Raw genomic sequence first — 20317 nt, forward strand, 5'->3', positions numbered from 1 at the left:
GTGAGACTCTGTCTCTACAAAAAAAAAAAAAATAATAAGGACTACTGATACATGCAACAAGTTAGGTGACTCTCCAAGGAATTAGGCTGAGGCAGGTGCAGTTATAAAAGAACAAGATGAGGCATCCCGGTGGAGAGGGAAGTGTTCATCTTGACCATAGTGGTGAGAATCGAACCTACTCATGACAAAATTGAATAGAACTAATTCACACTCACAAATCAATACAATCCAACTGGGAAATCTCAATGAGATCTATGGATTATATCAAAGTCAATATCCTGGTTGTGATGTTCTACTATAATTGGGCAAAATATTATTGAGAGTGTAATGCCAAAGGTCCTTCTCTGTATTACTTCTTACAACTATATTTGTATCTTAAACTACCATAAAATTAAAAGTTTCTTTTTTTAGAAAAGCTACCACTAACTTTATATTAAGGCTATCAGTAGATGTAGACTAAATCCTGCTACTAGTAGCATGCATCATTTCAAACTCACCAAAACTAGGAGGAATGGAGATAGATGGAGAGGTGGCATGTTGGCCACTGGCATTGTCCAATATTGAGGAATTCACTGTTCCACTGTTGCTTTCCATTCTGGTTTCTGCTGCTTTTTCTGGCTTTTCTATGATTATAACTTTTTCAAGTACTGAAAGACAAGAACTCTCAACTATGAATTCTATACTGGGTGAAATTAAAAGAAGAGGAAATAAAGACATCCTCACAAAAAGGAAAATTAAAGGAATTTGTCCCTAGTAGATTTACTAGTAGATTTAGCTACTTAAAAAAGCAGCTAAAGGAAAATCTTTGAACAAAAATGATATTACAAAAGAAATAATCTTGGAGTATCAAGAAGAATGATGGAAATATCAGAAATATATGTGTGGAAAAACTGAAAAACTGAATTACTGCTGCTAGAAATAAATAATGGTACAGCCTTTCTGGGAAACTGTTTGGCAGTTTCTTATAAAGTAAAACATGCTATTACCATAAGACCCAGAAACTGCAATCTTGGCATTCATGACAAAGCAATGAAAATTTATATTTACACAAAAATCAGTACATGATGTCCAAAAACTGGAAAGAAGAAAAACCAAACGTCCTTCAATGGGTGAATAGTTTTCAAAAAAAGAAAACTGTTCTATCTATACCATGGAAAGCTATTCATCAATTAGAAGGAACTCTTGAGAAACAAAAACTTATATTTATACAAAAATGTGAACATGAATATTCACAGCAGCTTTACTCTCAATAGCCAAAAACAGACAAAAAAAAAAAAAAACACAACTAACTTAAATGTCCTTCAGCAGGTGAATAGTCAAACAAAATGTAGTATATTCATACCATAGAATACTATTCAGCAATAAGAACAAACTATTAATACATGAAATAACTAGGATAGGTCTCCAGGAAACTAAGCTGAGTGGAAAAAAGCCAATCCCAAATATGACTCCACTGATGTAACAATCCGAAGACAAAATTATAGAGATGGAGAAGAGATCGATGGTAGCTAGGTGTTAGTCATCAGTCAAGGGTGCAGGGAAGGGTGATCTCAGGGTTACATATGGTTACCAAAAGGTATTAAGTTCGAGGGCTCCTTGTGCTGATGGAAGGGATCTCTACATTGACTGTGGTGGTGGACTCACAAACCTATTTATTCATGGAATAAAATCACATAGCACTAAATACACACACGAATGAATACAAGTAAAACTGGGACCGTCTCAATAAGATCTATGGATTGTAGCAATGTGAATATCCTAGCTGTGATATTTTGCTGTATTTTTTGCAAAATATTACTATTGATTGGGGGAAATTAAGGGTATACAAAATCTCTCTGTATTATTTCTTATATCTCTGCTTGATTCTGCAATATCTCAATCTGAAATTTTTAATTTTCCAAAGCTATCACTAAGAATTAATAATTTTGATGAATCTAGGTTAAAGAGCACTGCTTATATTATTTCTTATATCTGTGTGTGATTCTGAAATATCTCAATCTGCAAAGTTTAATTTTCCAAAGCTATCACTAAGAATTAATAATTTCGATGAATCTAGATTAAAGAGCACTACTTGTAATATGCGTCATTTTAAACTCACAAAATCTAGAAGTGGAGGAAACAGGTGAAGAGGCAGTATCTGGGCCTTGTATATTTCCCAACAGGGCTGGGTAATACATTGTCTGAGAGTTGCCTTCCATGTTGGTTTCTTTTCCTGGCATTTCTATAAGTACAAATTTTTCAACTGCTGCAAAACAAGAATGTTATAAGAATTCTTAAGAATGAATTCTATATGAAGTAAAACTACCTTTCTCAGAAAAAAAAGACAAAATAAAGTCTTTTCTTAAATAAACAACAAAAAAAAGAACTAAAAGAACTTGTCCCTAGCAGAGTTACCTGTGTAAAAGGTTAGCAGAAAGTTTTCAGATACAAGGAGTATGATAAAAGAAGGAATCTTGAAACATCAGGAAGGAAGAAAGAATACTGGAAAAATCAGAAATATGGATGTGAAGAAACTAGATCAGCCATATATTGCTGTTGGGGATGTGTAATAGATAGCACAGCCTCTCTGGAAAACTTTAAGGAAGCTTCTTATAAAACTAAACGTGCTATTGCCATAAGACCTAGCAATTGTTCTCTTAGAATTCATGATGGAGAAATGAAAGCTTATATTTAAACAAAAACCAGTTTATGAATGTTCATTAGCAGATTACTCCTAATACTAGTTATACTCCTAATACTAGATTACTCCTAATACTTTTTAGTTATATACTAAAAAGTGGGAGAAAATAATGTCCTTCAATGGGTAAATGGTTTGAAACAACTATTATACATTCAAACCATGAAAAACTATTGGGCAATAAAAATGGAGGAACTATTGATACACACAACAACCTGTATAAGGAATTATACTGACAGAAAAAGAAATCTACATACTATAAGATTCCCTTTATGTAAACACTCTTAAAGTGACAAAATTATAGAGGCCAGTGTTTGGCAAGGATTAGAGAACAGACATTGGGAAGGAAAGGGTGACCTAAGAGAGGTGTGAGTAGCTATAAAGAGCAAAATTAGGCAGCCTGGTGGTGACAGAAATGTGTCTTAACTGTAGTAGTAGGAATCAAACCTACTTGTAAGAAATTTACATAGAAATAAATATAAACACACACAAATTACTGCAATTAAAATCAAGGACATGTCAATAATGTGTGTATTATATCAATGTTGATATCCTGCTTGTGTTATTTACTACATCTTTACAAGATATTATTGTTAGGAGAAAAGGGCAAAGCATAAAGAGGATCATTTATGTTACTGCATAAAAATACATGTGACTTTATCGGTGGGACCACCTATGGTTCATTTTGCAAGGGTACATGTCAAATCTCTTAAGTGTAGAGTCTAAATGTCTTAACACAATAATTAAGAAAGTGAGGTGAAGGCTATGTTAACCAGTTTGATGTAAGCATTCCAAACTGTATATAAAATCAGCACATTGTACCCCATAAATGCATTAATGTATACAGCTATGATTTAATAAAAAATATTATTTCAAAGTTGAAAGCTGAATTTTAAAAATGAGCTACAACTAGCTTGTATTAAGGATGTTGATGGATCCAGATTCAATAGTACTACTTGTAATGGAGCATCTGAAACTCACCAAAATTAGTAGGGGGTAAGACAGATGAAGAGGAAGAACCGTGGTCATTGTCATTTCCCAAAAAAGTTGGGTAATTCACTGCCTCAGCATTGTTTTCCAGGCTGGTTTCTATTTTTGGCATATCTACAGAAAGAACATTTTTCAAGTACTTAAGAAGTGAACTCTCAACCATGCATTTATATGCATCAAAACTGTCCATAAGTAACTTATAGGAAACAGTCATTCTCATATGAAATAAAACAAAAATTATTTATCCCTCCTAGACATACCCTTAATGAAAGGCCAAAGGAAAATCTTCACACAGAAAGGATATAATATTACAAGATCATACGCTATTAAGGAAAAATAAATCAGTGGGACCTCACCTACGGTGCATATTGCAAGGGTACATGTCAAATCTATTAAGAGTAGAGTATAAATGTTTTAACACAATAATTAAGTAAGTGCGGTGAAGGCTATGTTAACTAGTTTGATGTAAACATTCCAAATTATATATAAAATCAGCACATTGTACCCCATAAATACATTAATATACATAGTTATGATTTAATAAAAAATTTTAAAAAATAAAAAAGATGAAAGGATATGATGAAAGAATGAATCTTTAAGCATTAGTGCTATTAAGGAAAAATAAAATTAAAAATAAAAAGATAAAAGGATATGATGAAAGAATGGATTTTTTAAGCACTAGGAATAAAGAATTATTGATAGAAATAGTAGAAATATGCATGAAGAGAAACTGGATCACTCAAACATTATTGATGAGGTGAAATGGTGCAGTCCCTCTGAAAAAGAAATTTAGCAGTTTCTTGTAAAACTAAATATGGATTACCATATGACCCAAAATTGTACATAAATTTATGTTTACACAAAAACTAGTGTACCAATGTTCAACAGTTGTACATCCATACCATGGAATAGTACTTAATAATAAAAATGGAGGAACTATGGATAGATGCATCAATTGGCATGAATTTCAAGAAAATCATGCTCAGTGAAGAAAAGCCACATCCAGAGGTGACACAGTATTTGATTCCACTTAAATAACAATATTCAAGTGACAAAATCATAGCAAGGGAGGTCAGATCACTGACTGTCAATGGTTAAGAAAAGAGAGTGTGGGCGGCGCCTGTGGCTCAGTGAGCAGGGCGCTGGCCCCATATACCGAGGGTGGCAGGTTCAAACCCGGCCCCGGCCAAACTGCAACAAGAAAATAGCTGGGCGTTGTGGCAGGCGCCTGTAGTCCCAGCTGCTCGGGAGGCTGAGGGAAGAGAACCACATAAGCCCAAGAGCTGGAGGTTACTGTGAGCCGTGTGACGCCACGGCACTCTACCTGAGGGTGGTACAGTGAGACTCTGTCTCTACCAAAAAAAAAAAAAAAAAAAAAGGGCAGCGCCTGTGGCTCAGTGAGCAGGGCGCCGGCCCCATATACCGAGGGTGGTGGGTTCGAACCCAACCCCGGCCAAACTGCAACAAAAAAATAGCTGGGCATTGTGGCGGGCGCCTGTAGTCCCAGCTACTTGGGAGGCTGAGGCAGGAGAATCACCTAGGCCCAGGAGTTGGAGGTTGCTGTGAGCTGTGTGATGCCACGGCACTCTACCAAGGGCAATAAAGTGAAACTCTGTCTCTACAAAAAAAAAAAAGAGAGAGTGTGGGAGGGAAAGGAGACCAGAGGGAGGTGCTTGTGGTTGATAAATGAGGGATCTTCGTGGTCGTGATGAAAATGTTCCGTATAGTAACTAGTGGTGGACACGAAACCAAACCAACTCATGAGATAAAACTGCATTAGAGTTAAATACACACACCTAAATGTGAATTTAATCAACATGAATGTCTTGGTTGTGATATCTTTTTTTTTAATTTTTATTAAATCATAACTGTATACATTAATGCATTCATGGGATACAATGTGCTGATTTTATATACAATTTGGAATGCTTACATCAAACTGATTAACATAGCCTTCACCTCACTTATTGTGTTAAGACATTTATACTCTACACTTAAGAGATTTGACAGCTCACATAATAAAATCCCAAAACTACAGATGTTGGCATGGATGTGGAGAAAGGGGAACACTTCTGCATTGCTGGTGGGAATGCAAACTAATACATTCCTTTTGGAAAGAAGTTTGGAAAACACTCAGGGATCTAAAAGTAGACCTGCCATTCGATCCTGGAACCTCTACGAGGTATATATCCTGGTTATGATATCTTAATTATAGTTCTGCAAGATGTTATCATTGGAGAAAATGGGTAAAGCACAAAGGGGATCTCTGTATAATTTCTTAGAACTACATGTCAATCTAAAATCTCAAAATAAAATGATTAATTAAAAAAAAAAGAGTTGTGGGCGGTGCCTGTGGCTCAGTCGGTAAGGCGCCGGCCCCATATACTGAGGGTGGCAGGTTCAAACCCGGCCCCGGCTGAACTGCAACCAAAAAATAGCTGGGTGTTGTGGCGGGCACCTGTAGTCCCAGCTACTCGGGAGGCTGAGGCAAGAGAATCGCTTAAGCCCAGGAGTTGGAGGTTGCTGTGAGCTGTGTGATGCCATGGCACTCTACCGAGGGCCATAAAGTGAGACTCTGTCTCTAAAAAAAAAAAAAAAAAAAAAAAAAGAGTTGCAAGAGGGACTTTACCTAACAATTGCAATCAGTGTAACCTGGCTTATTGTACCCTCATTGAATCCCCAACAATAAAAAATAAATAAATAAATAAAGAGTTACCACTAACTTGGATTAAGAATGTTGATGGAAAAATAAACTCTCAACCATAAATTCTATATGCAGCAAAACAATTCTGAAGAAAGTAGGGGAAATATATTTTTGCATGAAAGAAAACTAAACAATCTTAAAGAGAGACAAAAGAAAATTATTCCAACAAGGAATTTAAGAAAGAAGGAAATCTCCTCCATTGGGAAGGAAGAAAGATTAATAGAACAGAAATATGAATATGGGGAAACTAGATCACTCATACATTCCTGGCAGAAATGGAAAATGGCGAAGATTCCCAGAAAAACTGTTTGGAAGTTTCTTATAAAATTAAATGCACTATTACCGTAAGACCCAGAAATTGTACTCTTTGCATTCAAGACACAGAAATTAAGACTTCTATTTACACAAAAACTGTCCATGAATATTTATAACAGCTTCACTGCTAATACCCAAAGCCTAGAAAAACAAAGATATCCTTTCAACGGGTGAATGGCTAAACAAACTGATACAGCCATACCATGAAATATAATTCAGAAGTCAAATTGAGCCCTTCATCCAAGGGGGATGCTGTATACCCATTTGCGGGGCCCATTAGGTGAGTGATCAACTACAACTTGAACTTTACCTTAGAAATGCAAGCAATGTAACCTAACCATTTGTACCCTCATATTAATCTGAAATTAAAGAAAAAAGAAAACTTATGTTCACACAAAAAGCTGTATACAAAAGTTCACAGCAGCTTTTTTCTTAACAGCCAAGAACCGGAAATAATCCACATGTCCTTCAGTAAGTAAATGGTTATAAATCAACTTTGGTATATGCATATGATGGAATATTGTCAGTGATAAGAAATAAACTATTAATACACACAACCTGCATGACTCTTTTTTTTTTTTAACCTGCATGACTCTTAAGTGAATTAGGCTGAATGTAAAATTGTTTACAAGTCCTCAAAGGGCTATATATTGTATGATTCCATTTATACTACATATAATACCATTAAAATGACACAATTAGAGTGATAGAGAATAGATCATGTTTATTAACGATGAGTTCTGGGGAAAGGATGTGACTATTAAACGGTAACATGAGAGAGTTCTTTGTGGATTTGGAATAATTCTGGATTATGAAATGGTTACTTGAGTCTACCCATGTGATAAAATATCACTGAACTGGACACCAAAAACAGACAAAGAGAGCACATAAATACTAGTGAAATCTAAATAATGCATCTGCCTGGGTTAAAAGTATTATATCATAGTCACCTTTCTGGTTTTGACCGTATACTGAGGTTATGTAACATTATTGAAAGAAGCTGGCTGGAGAGCACACAGAGACTTTATACTGTAATTTTTGCAACCCTTGTGAGTCTTAAACTTTTCAAAATAAAAAAGTAATTTTAAGTTTTTTTTAAAAAGTAAAAACAGAGAAAACTGTTGATACATGCAATAACCTGGATAGGTTTTCAGAGAATTATGCTAAATGAAATGACATAAATTGACATTTATGCTAAATGTCAATCCCTAAAGATTACATACTGTAACATTTCTCTAATATTCTTGAAGAGCCAAAATTATAAACAGAGAACATATCAGTAGTTTCTAGGTGTTAGGGATGGGGTAGGCTGGAAGGGAAAGGTGACGTGAGGGGAGTGATTGTGATCAATTATCAAAGTGTAAGATGAGGCATCCTTGCAGTGATGGAAACGTTCTGTATCTTGACCATGGTGGTGGATTTCAAACTTACCCGTGTGATAAAACTCCACAGGACTAAATATACACATACAAATTAATACAAGAACACCTAGGAATATCTTGGCAATATCTGCGCATCATCTCGATGTCAATATATGGTTGTGATATTTTACTTTTAAAGATATCATCATTAGGGAAAATGACCAAAGGATAAACAAGATCTCTGCATTACCTCTTAGAACTATGTGTGGATCTAAAATTATCACCATCTAAAAAGTTTAATTTAAAAAGAGTCACACCAGCTTGCACTAAGAATGTTGGTGAATATAAATTAAACAGTGCTGTTTGTAATCTGTACCATACCAAACTCACCAGTATTAGGATTGTAAAGAGGTGAATAGAGTGTATGTTGGCCACTGTTATTTCTGAATAAAGGTGAGTAATTCATTCTCCCAGGTCTGTTCCCAAGGTCAGTTTCTTCGTTTACTGGCATTTCTATAAATACAAATATTTTCAAGCACTCTAACACAGAACTTTCATCCACAAACTCTATACTAGGGAAACAATCCTTCGAGAAAGAAGGAGAAATAAAGACATTCATACGCTAAGGAAAACTAAAACAATCTGTCCCCAGCAGAATTACCCTTAAAAGAAGGTTAAAAGAAAATCTCCAACCAAAAAGTTAAATATAAAGGAAGAAATTTGGGATCATCAGGAAGGAAGAAAGAACAGAAATTCTCTGCTCTATGTAGCTGGCAGGAATGTCAAGTGGTACAGCCACACTGGAAAACAGTTAGGAATTTTCTCATAAAACTAAATGTGTATGGGTCCAAACTTAACAAATTGTGTACATTTAATACGTGAATTTTTTACATATCAATTACTATGGTTTGACTGTGTCCCCTTCAGAATTCAGGGGCTGCTGATGTGATAGCACGTGTATTAATAGACTGGGCCTTTCAGAGGTAATTTAGGCCATGAGGGCTCTTCCCTCATGATGGATTAAAGACCTTAGAAGGGAAGGAGAATTTACACAGCATTTTGTGAACTTGTCCTTCTATCTCCTCCCATGTGAGGACACAGCATTCCTCCCCTCCAAAGGACGCAGCCCTCAGCAGACAAATGAACCTGCTAGTCTTGGTCTTAGACTTCCCAGCATCCACAACTGTGAGAAACTAAATATCTGTTCTTTACACATTACCTAGTTGGTGGTATTTTGTTAGAGCAGAAAAAAAATGGACTAAGATATCAAATTGTATCTCAATAAAGAGGTTTGTTTTAAAAAAATAAACGTCCAATTAACATACAACCAGCAATTGTACTCTTGGGTATTCGTGTTAGAGAAATGAAGATGTATATTTATACCAAAACCAGAACATAAATTTTCATAGCAACCTTATTCCTAATAGCTCAAATCTGGGGAGAAGAACCCTAAAATTTCCTTCACTAGATGAAAGGTTAAATCATGGTATACCTATACCATAGAATAGTACTCAGCAACAAGGAGAAGACTACTGATACGTACTTGGTTGAATCTCCAGGGAACTAGGTTGAGTGAGAAAAGCCGCTACCAAAAGGTTATATACTAAATGCAACCAATTATATAACAATATTGAAATGACAAAATTGTAGAGATGGAGAACAGGTCATGGTTGCCAAGGATTAGGAACAGGTGAGTGGGGGAAGGGCAGGCCTCCAAAAGGGGAAGGGTTTGGTCATAAAAGGGCAACGTGTGAACCTTCTGATGACAGAACCATTTTGCATCTTGACTATGAGGGTGAACATACAAACCTTCTCATGTAATAAAACTGCAAAGAACTAAATTCACAAACACACGAATGAATCACTATAACCTTACAAGATGCTACCACTGGGAGAAATTTGGGAAAGGGAACTATTTCTTCCAACTGTGTGCAAATCTACAATGATCTTGATATTAAACTTTTAATGTAAAAACTAACACTAATTGGCATCAAGGATCTTTTTAAATCTAAATTAAAGGATGATGCTTTTGATAATATGTTATCATTTCAAACTCACCAGAATTAGGACGGATGCAGAAAGATGAATTAATACGTGGGTTCATATTCTCATTTTCCATTAAACCCGAGTAATTCACCATACCAGGGTTATTTGGCAAATCATGTGCACGTGACAGAATTGCTGTAGGCACTCCCGGAGGAGCTCGAGCAGGTGAGATCTCACCACTGGTATTATTATCACCTTCGTTGAAAAAACACGATAGTTTGGAGAGAACAGGAAATGAGTTGGCCTGTACGAAATGCGGATTTAATGAATGTGAAGAGACAATTCTGGGGAGTGGTGGACTCGCCCTTTGGTCTGGCTGCTGAAACTGACGAGATGCTTCTACTGGGTTGACCCAGGCAGGAGGTTCCTTCCTTGCCTCTGGGAATGGTGAACTACAATTCACCTGTCCACAGTAAAGAGAACAAAATGAATTAAGCTCTTCTCTTAGGTTCCAGCACTTCAATGTCTCCATGAGATATACATACAATGCAATCAAAACATTTTTGTGTAAATTCCAATTACCTCTAAAGTGACATCAACCCCATATAAATCAACTGTGACTAAAAATGAGGATTTAAAGCATTCATACTTATTTTCCTTGAACCAGCATTTTCCATTGTTAAGGGTAAATGCTTATTTTCATGATATGTTTTTAATTCATCTTCAACCTTACACTTTAATTGCATTTTCCCCATGATGTTTACTAACATAAAAATCCTCAGCATAATTTATCAAAGCTTAACTTCAGCATTCTTCTAACAGTTTTAGCGCCCCATCTGCTAATTAAAGTTAAGTAGAGATCAGCCTTGCTAATCTCATGTTTACTAGTTCTAGTCACTTCTGATTGTTATCTTTAAAAACTAAAGATTTATCCAAAAAAATTAACAAACTAGAGATTATCAAAGGTGTATTTAGTATTCTAAGAATATTTTTATAATACTTACACATTTTACAAGCATTGATTTCTCCCAAGATTGTTGCATTTTTGAAAGAATTCCACACAGCTGGCTAACCTGCCTGTTCATGTTTTCGATGGCTTCTTGTAAATTCTGAGATAGTAAAAAAAAAAAAAAATAGTAGTTCTATATCAAAAGAAAAGCAACATGCAAAAATACCATTCAGTCAAATGTTAACTGCTAGACACAACAAAATTTCTCAAGCCCTCAGAAGCATCTTGCTTCCTACTTGAGGCCTGGTTGTAGGTAACATAGAGCCAAGTGGCTGAGCTAAAGAGCCCCAACTTTTCCTTCACACAGTTGTTGAGAAAGTTCTAATGCTAGAAAAGAATGTACCACACTTCCAGGGATGTCCAATCTGTGACCTCTGGGCTGCATGCGGATTATGTGACAACTGTTTTGTTTATCTGTGGTGTCAGTTATCATGAAAATTACCCATGGACCTTTTTGGTTTGCTCATCAGCTTTCATTAGTGTCAGTGTATTTAACGTGTGGCCCAAGACCACTCTTATTCTTCCAATGTGCAACAGAGAAGAAAATAGGCTGGACACATCACACTGATGATGGAGTCATTTCACATCAAGGAAGGCACTATTTTAGGAAAGAAATATTCAAATCTGCTAATAGGCTAAAGACTCACTCTCCATATGACTCATGAACATTGTAAGTCATTATCATGTTCAAATAACACACACACATATATATATACATAAAAGTCTATAGACAGTGAACATTCTACTCCAGAAAGAAGATTGAGCCAACTATAACAGATGTGACTTTTGACTTCAAAGTATTTTAAAATCATGCAGTCAACAATTAACCATAAAACTATTAAGTACACATCCCTATATGCCAATTGGGCACGTGACTGGTAAAAACCTGAGGATTCTTCTTAAAATACACAGACATTTCAGGCAGAAAGTATACTTAAACAAAAGGCCAGAAACGTTTCCTCATTCATTCATTCAAATCAACATTTATTGAGGGCCTACCACCTGTCAGAACTACGTTGCTAGGTGCTGGGAACCTGGACTTAGGAAAAAAGCTCCTGTCCTAGAGGAACCCCCATCTCAGCTGGGGACAGAGACAAGTAAAGAGGCCAGTCCAACAGAGACCAAGGGATTCACAGTACGGACCAGTGGTTCCCAAAGTGTGATCCATGGAGGGGCAGCGTTGACACCACCTGCAAGCCAGTTAGAGATCCAAACCCTCAGGCTCCACCCCGCACCTACTGAGTTGGGCACTCCGAGAGTGGGGGCACCAGTCTGTGGATTAATAAGCCCTCCAGTGATCCTGAAGGTCACTTAAGTGTGAGGACCACTGGCCGGCGGCTCTGAGATAAACAGCGCAGGCTCTAGGAAAACGAGGTTGGAGCCAAATACTAGAGTTCTGCTGCTTACCCACTATGTGACCTTGGGCAAGTTACTCAACTTCTCTGTGCTTCTATTTCTTTATGTAGGGAATCAGATAAAAAATCTCTCTTAGGGTTCTTTTGAGGACAGCAGCCTTGCTATGGTGTTATGCTAACGCTGACAGTGACAGACTACATGATGCTGGTCCAACAGCGCTCAGTGGTATCATCACATCACCACTGTCACTGCCATTTCATGCCGTGACACAGGTCAGAACAGGAGGCTAAGCGTGCACAGAGGAGCAGGACCTAACCCAGGAGGGCCTTTCAGAGAAGGTGATGTGAGTTGAGAACGAGAAGCTGAGAAGATGTTTGCCAGGTGAAGACGTGTGGACAGGCACACGGGCAGGAGGAACAGCGTATTCAAAAACACCCGGAGAGAAAAGGAAGCCAGATATATGGACAGTACTATCATGATGGCACAGGAGCTGGGTTTGCACAGGAGGGAGAGCGCTAAGTGACAAGAAATGAGGGATGGGAGGCGAGAGGCCTGGCTTTTCCAAGCCATGAGAAGGGGAAGGAGTGACAAGGACAGGAATGGAGCCCAAGGGGACGCCCAGCGGAGGGCAGTGTCTGAGCACAGGAGAGAGGGGCAGATGCAGAAACCAGAGCAGGTGTCAGCCCTGACAGTGGAAGAACCTTTCCGTCACAGTGGTCAGGGAGGGGTGAGGAGGAGGACAGAGTTGGCCATATGGTGGCCTGTCGGAACAGGAACAAGACGTAGAGAGGAGGATTGTTCTAGGAGAGAATGGACAGGACAGGGGGGTCTGAAGCGTGCAGGGGTCCCTGGGACTTGTGAAGGGTGACAGGGCAAGGACAGCCAGCAAAGGGTATCCACCTCCACTCCCAGTCTGAACAGGGCCTGGATGGGGGGTGGACAGAAGAGGGTGCTGGGCTAGGACAAGCCACTCAGTGGAGGGACTGGAAGAAAGGAGAGCAGGCAGAAGCATCTAGAATGCAGGCAAGAGGCAGAGGAAGGAAAGAGCCAGCACTTGGGGCAATGGAGAGGAGCCCTCAGGGCCATTTCAGCCTTGGGCACTTTCCATCCTAGATGCTACCCGAGCTTGCCCTGTGCTGAGCAGACCTAGGTCACCGCAAAGGACCCTCAGGCAACGGGTAAGGCAAGGAGGAGAGCCCGCACCTCCCTCCAGCCCGCCTGAGCCCTCCTTCCTCTCCACCTGGCCAGCTGTACATGTCCCTTGGACACATTCCACTTCTGTCCTTTTTATGCCCTAACTCCATCTTGCTAAGGGCTGTCAACACTCTCCCTTTAAAACAGGAAGCTCAGCTGAAAGAGTTTAGTGATAATTGCAAAACCCCAGCTCCCCCTTGTAAGCACTCCCCTTACCAGGTGTTGGCTCTTGTCAAATTTGGCTTGCATTAAGGACTCCCCCTCCCCTTCCGAAAGCCCCTTCTGAAAGGTTTCCACCCCCACTTCTATGGGTTGAGAGACTTTGAGGTGTGAACCTGCTCTCAGTGCAGTCCATCAACAAAGCACCCTTGCTTAATTTGGACTTAGTGTGCTGGCGTTTCTCCATTCCACTCATTTCAGGTATGACATTGAGTTACATTTAAAGATGGTGCATACCATTTAACATCCTTAACATCTCACTAATGACAATGACCCAGACAAACCCTTTCACTTTTCTTTTTTTTTTTTTTTTTTTTTGCAGTTTTGGCTGGGGTTGTGTTTGAACCCGCCGCCTCCAGCATATGGGGCTGGCACCCTACTCCTTTGAGACACAGGCGCCACCCACCCTTTCACTTTTCAAAGTGTGTGTTAGCTCATTTCATTCAAGAAACTTTATATGTTAAGAAGCATTTGTTCCATTTTTAAGAAACTTCGATTACCTCTGGGGTAGGGAGCTCACGAAATTCCTGGTAAGCACATACCTCTGTCGATCTCTAGCAACATGCTAATTTTTAAGAAATGCCCTCAAAACAAAACACATACTTTGACAAAACATTGATGGGCTGCCATTTTGTTTCAATTGACATATCTTGATATCTCAATTTAAATACCATATGGTCTGGGCAGTGCCTTTGGTTCAGCGAGTGGGGTGCTGGCCCCATATACCGAGGATGGCGGGTTCAAACCCAGCCCTAGCCAAACTGCAACAACAACAAAAAAAAATAGCCAGGCTTTGTGGTGGGCGCCTATAGTCCCAGCTGCTCGGGAGACTGAGGCAAGAGAATCACGTAAGCCTAAGAGCTGGAGGTTGCTGTGAGCCATGTGATGCCACGGCACTCTATCTAGGACAGTAAAGTGAGACTCTGCCTCTACAAAAAAAAAAAAAAAAAAAAAACATAAATACCATATGGTCAATATACTAAAAGATTATGTTAGAAAAATTAAATATCAATCTAGATGAAAAATGCTTAACTCATCAGTTATGGGCTTTTTTTATTGTTGGGGATTCATTGAGGGTACAAGAAACCAGGTAACACTGATTGCATTTGTTAGGCAAAGTCCCTCTTGCAGTCGTGTCTTGGCTTTTTAAAAAGAAAAAGCTGCAGAAATCATTTTTATTTCAGATTTTTCACTTTGGGAAACTGTTCTAACTAGAATTTTTTTTTTAAAGTGTACCACAGTGGGGTGATAATCATAGAAAATTTGACACAGCAAAATTTCTATTAATAGTACAATGAGACAGTTGGAGGCTTGGGAAGATGGTAGCCAAGTAACAGCTTCTTTGGGGCATGGTGAGATTGGGGAGAGAAGACTCCAGGCACCTCTGGCGTATGGGCTTTGCCCAGAAAAAACCCTTTGGGGATGCAGGGAGGCAGTGAGAGACTTCTGGACCCCAGGAGGAGGACAAAAGAAGTGGAGAAGTGGCAAGTGGTCATGTTCAGTCTGATGTTCAGTCTGAGGCCGTGGTGGGTGCCACGGCTGTAGCTACAGCAACAGCAAAATTGCAGATGGGGAAGGCCTTCCCTGTAGATTGTTTTCTTTTTGTGGACTTGGGAACTTGGTTGAGCTACCTTGGGAGACCTTGGGCAAGTGTGCAAGTGACTTTTAGCGTTCTCCAGAGTCCAGGACTGAGCTGCTGGGCTGGAAAAGAGCTTTCATTGTTTGGTTTTGGGCTGCGTGCAGCCATTGTAGGCTCCTGAAGGCTCTGTCCTCAGGGTCCCAGAGCAAGGCCTGTGCTGGGAGACCTTAGATGAGTAATCAAGTGACTTTGAACAGTGCCCAGAGGCCAGGACTGAGATACCAGGGAAGAGAGAGGATTTCATTGTTTGGCAGTAGGAGAGCTGTCTTGCAGCCTCAGCCCTCAGGGGCTGATAAGTGGCCAGCCGCTTTAGGAGAGATCCCAGCAACACATGCTTTCCTGAGAAAGCATCTGCTTAGCCAAGGGTGGAGGTTTAAAGTGTCTTTTAAGCAGGCTGAAGAGAGAATCAGGCTCTCAACCCTGCTTGGTTAGAGGACAAAGTAGCCAATAGAGGCCTCCAGTCTCCATCTTACACAGCTGTATCAGCATTATGATTAGCATCTAATACCCCACTATATGTATATTGTTTGGTTTTGTTTTCTTTTTTTATTTCAACTTTTTCCTCCTAGATTTTTCTTTTTCTTTTTTTCTCCATTTTTTGAATGTAAATATAATTTTTCACTGTTACCTACTTTAATAACAAGAGCTTCACTTTTCCTAGTTTTTCTGCCCCTGTTATTTGTTTTTTCTCCCAATTTTATCCTGTAAGGTTTTTTTGTTTGGTTGGTTTGGTTTGATTTATAGTATTTTTGTTTTTCTTTTCTATTTGGTGGAGGTGGGATACTGTGTCTGCCCAGGCTGGCAAAGACCTGCAGACCTTAAGGGAACCACCCAACCCAGCACCCCCAGAGGTTGGGGGTTTTTAAGGTATGGGTCAAAGTACCCTACTGTACACCTCTATTATTCCTGTCTCCCTCTTTCTGTGCCTCTCTTCTTTTTGTCAATCTTCCCTTTTACTCACTCTCTTTCCTTTCTCTTTTTTCTTTTTTTTAATCTTTTTTCCCTTCTCGCTCTTCAATCATCTCATCCTTTTAGTCCTATACTAAAAGGACTTATTAACACCTTATGTTAGAGGCACAGTAACTTAAAGAGCAGAGGAAGTGAAAGGAAAACTAGAGCAAGGAAACAAACAAAAGAAAACACTCATGAGGAAGACACAGCAGAAAAATCCTGGCAACATGAAAAGCCAGACCAGAGAAACTCCCCCAAGGGACCACGAGGTAGCTGATGCAGAGGATTTCATCCATAAAGAAATGTTAGAAATGACAGAAGGGGAATCTAAAATATAGACGATAAAAAACAATGAAGGAAATTGCTGAGAATGTAGAAAATAACCAAAAGGAAATCCAAACACAGAATCAAATAAGAGATGAACGATATGAAGAATATAGAAAGGATATAGCAGAGCTAAAAGAATTGAAGCAGTTAATCAGGGAATGTAAAGATGCAATAGAAAGTATCAGTAACAGATTAGACCATGCAAAAGAAAGAATCTCAGAGGTAGAGGACAAAGCTCTTGAGCTAGCTCAGATACTTAAAGAGTCAGAGAAAAAGAGAGAGAAAGCAGAACACTCACTGACAGAATTATGGGACTTCATGAAGCGTTCAAACATATGAACTACAACAGGGGTCCTCAAACTATGGCCAGTGGGCCACATGCAGCAGTGTGATTGTATTTATTCCCATTTTGTTTTTTTACTTCAAAATAAGATATATGCAGTGTGCATAGGAATTTGATCATAGTTTTTTTAAAAAAAACTATAGTCCAGCCCTCCAACAGTCTGAGGGACAGTGAACTGGCCCCTTGTTTAAAAAGTTTGAGGACCCCTGAACTAGAGGTATCCCAAAAGAAGAAGAAGGATGCCCAAGAGGAATGGAAGGCATACTGGAGAAAATTATAAATGAAAATTTCCCAAATATCACCAAAGATTCTGACATACTCCTTTCAGGGGGATATCAGATCCCAGGTTGTCTCACCTCAAATAAAGCTTCTCTAAGACACATTGTGATGAACCTGTCCAAAGTCAAGACAAAAGAAAAGATTCTGGGCGGCACCTGTGGCTCAGTGAGTAGGGTGCCAGCCCCATATACTGAGGGTGGTGGGTTCAAACCTGTCCCCAGCTAAATTGCAACAAAAAAGTAGCTGGGCATTGTGGTGGGCACTTGTGGTCCCAGCTACTTGGGAGGCTGAGGCAAGAGAATCACCTAAGCCCAGGAACTGGAGGTTGCTATGAGCTGTGTGACACCATGGCACTTTACCGAGGGCGATAAAGTGAGACTCTCTCTCTACAAAAAAGAAAAGAAAAGAAAAGACTGCAGGCTGCAAGGAGTAAGCGCCAATTGACCTACTTGGGCAAACCTGTCGGGGTGACTGCAGACTTCCCAAATGAAAATTTCAAGCCAGAAGACAATGGTCTTTAATCTACTTAAACAAAACAATTTCTAGCCCAGAATTCTATATCCTGCTAAGCTAAGCTTTAAAATTGACAAGAAAGAAAGAAAGAAAGAAAGAAAGAAAGAAAGAAAGAAAGAAAGAAAGAAAGAAAGAAAGAAAGAAAGAAAGAAAGAAAGAAAGAAAGAAAGAAAGAAAGAAAGAAAGAAGAGAAAGAAAGAAAGAAAGAAAGAAAGAAAGAAAGAAAGAAAGAAAGAAAGAAAGAAAGAAAGAAAGAAAGAAAGAAAGAAAGAAAGAAAGAAAGAAAGAAAGAAAGAAAGAAAGAAAGAAAGAAAGAAAGAAAGAAAGAAAGAAAGAAAGAAAGAAAGAAAGAAAGAAAGAAAGAAAGAAAGAAAGAAAGAAAGAAAGAAAGAAAGAAAGAAAGAAAGAAAGAAAAGAAAGAAAGAAAGAAAGAAAGAAAGAAAGAAAGAAAGAAAGAAAGAAAGAAAGAAAGAAAGAAAGAAAGAAAGAAAGAAAGAAAGAAAGAAAGAAAGAAAGAAAGAAAGAAAGAAAGAAAGAAAGAAAGAAAGAAAGAAAGAAAGAAAGAAAGAAAGAAAGAAAGAAAGAAAGAAAGAAAGAAAGAAAGAAAAATATTGACAGACAAATAAAATCTTTTCTTGAAATGCAAATATTAAGAAAGTTTGCCACGGCGGCGCCTGTGGCTCAGTGAGTAGGGCGCCGGCCCCATATGCCGAAGGTGGTGGGTTCAAACCCAGCCCCGGCCAAACTGCAACAAAAAAATAGCCAGGCGTTGTGGAGGGCGCCTGTGGTCCCAGCTGCTCGGGAGGCTGAGGCAGGAGAATTGCCTAAGCCCAAGAGTTGGAGGTTGCTGTGAGCTGTGTAATGCCATGGAACTCTACTGAGGGCGATAAGGTGAGACTCTGTCTCTACAAAAAAAAAATTAATTAATTAAAAAAAAAAAAAAAGAAAGTTTGCCACAATACCACCAGCTCTACAGGAAGTACTTTCACCTGTTCTACACACTGATCACCACAATGAACTGCCAGCAAAGTAATCACTCAAAAACTAAAGGACAGAACCTAGCTTCCACAACGATGCAAAAGATAAAACTAAGCAATGGACTTTAACAAAATAAGATGACTAGAACACCACCACACTTATCAATTTTCTCAATAAATGTTAATGGCCTGAATTCCCCACTAAATAGGCATAGACTGGCTGATTGGATAAAAAAAAAAAAAAAAAAAAAACAAGCCATCCATTTGCTGTCTGCAGGAAACACACTTAGCCTCAAAGGATAAATTAAAACTCAGCATTAAAGGATGAAAGACAATTTTTCAGGCAAACAGAATGAAGAAGAAAAGAGGGGTTGCAATTTTATTTTCAGATATAAGCAACTACAGTAAGAAAAGACAATGATGGACATTTCATATTGGTCAAGGGAAAAATAGAACAAGAAGACATTTCAATTCTAAATATTTATGCATCCAACTTAAATGCTCCCAGATTTCTGAAACAGACCTTAACTAGTCTGAACAATATGATACCCCATAACACCATAATTGCAGGTGACTTTAACACTCCTCTTACAGAACTTGAAAGATCTTCTAAACAGAAACTAAACAAAGATACGAGGGACTTAATTGTGACTCTAGAACAACTATTTTTGATGTACCTATATAGACCACTCCATCCCAAAGCTAAAGAATATACATTCTTCTCATTGGCCCATGGAACCTTTCCCCCAAATCAATCATATCTTAGGACACAAAACAAACCTCAACAGAATCAAAAGAATTGAAATTTTACCTTGTATCTTCTCAGATCACAAGATCTAAAAGATGGAACTCAAGTCCAACAAAAACCTTCAACCACACATAGACATGGAAATTTAAAAACCTTATGCTGAATGACAGTTGGGTGCAGGAAGAGATAAAAGAGGAAATAATTAACTTTCCTGAGCATAATAACAATGAAGACACAAGCTACCAAAACCTGTGGGATACAGCAAAAGCAGTCCTGAGAGGAAAATTTATCACTTTAGATGCCTACATCGGAAAAACAGAAAGAGAGCACATCAACAAACTCACAAAATATCTCATGGAACTGGAAAAGGAAAAACAATCTAAGCCTAAACCCAGTAGAAGAAAAGAAATACTTAAAAATTAAATGAGAAATTAATGAAATTGAAAACAAAAGAATCATTCAGAAAATTAATGAAACAAGGTGTTGGTTTTTTGAAAAAATAAAATAGATAAATCTTTGGCGAGACTAACTAGAAATAGAAAAGTAAAATCTCTAGAAACCTCAATCAGAAATGATAAAGAGGAAATAACAGATGCCACAGAGATATAAGAGATTATCTCTAAATACTACCACAAACTCTATGCCCAGAAATTTGACAATGTGAAGGAAATGGATCAATATTTGGAATCACACCCTCTCCCTAGACTTAGCAAGAAGAAATAGATCTCC

The 20317-nt window shown here is 38.4% G+C and overlaps 1 protein-coding gene across 1 annotated transcript in view; it reads right to left on the reverse strand.

The window, feature by feature from the left end:
- Window positions 1-18722, reverse strand: part of BEND2 (BEN domain containing 2) — a gene marked incomplete at its 5' end in the record, with an annotated part of 45148 nt that extends 26426 nt beyond the window's left edge. Inside the window, 5 exon segments of the mRNA XM_053580449.1 lie at window positions 498-647; window positions 2099-2245; window positions 3659-3781; window positions 10106-10337; window positions 18651-18722. Coding sequence (XP_053436424.1) covers window positions 498-647; window positions 2099-2245; window positions 3659-3781; window positions 10106-10337; window positions 18651-18722 — 724 coding nt within the window.
- Window positions 18723-20317: the final 1595 nt, after the last annotated feature.

Source organism: Nycticebus coucang, chromosome X, assembly GCF_027406575.1.
Source record: "Nycticebus coucang isolate mNycCou1 chromosome X, mNycCou1.pri, whole genome shotgun sequence".
NCBI lineage: Eukaryota > Metazoa > Chordata > Mammalia > Primates > Lorisidae > Nycticebus > Nycticebus coucang.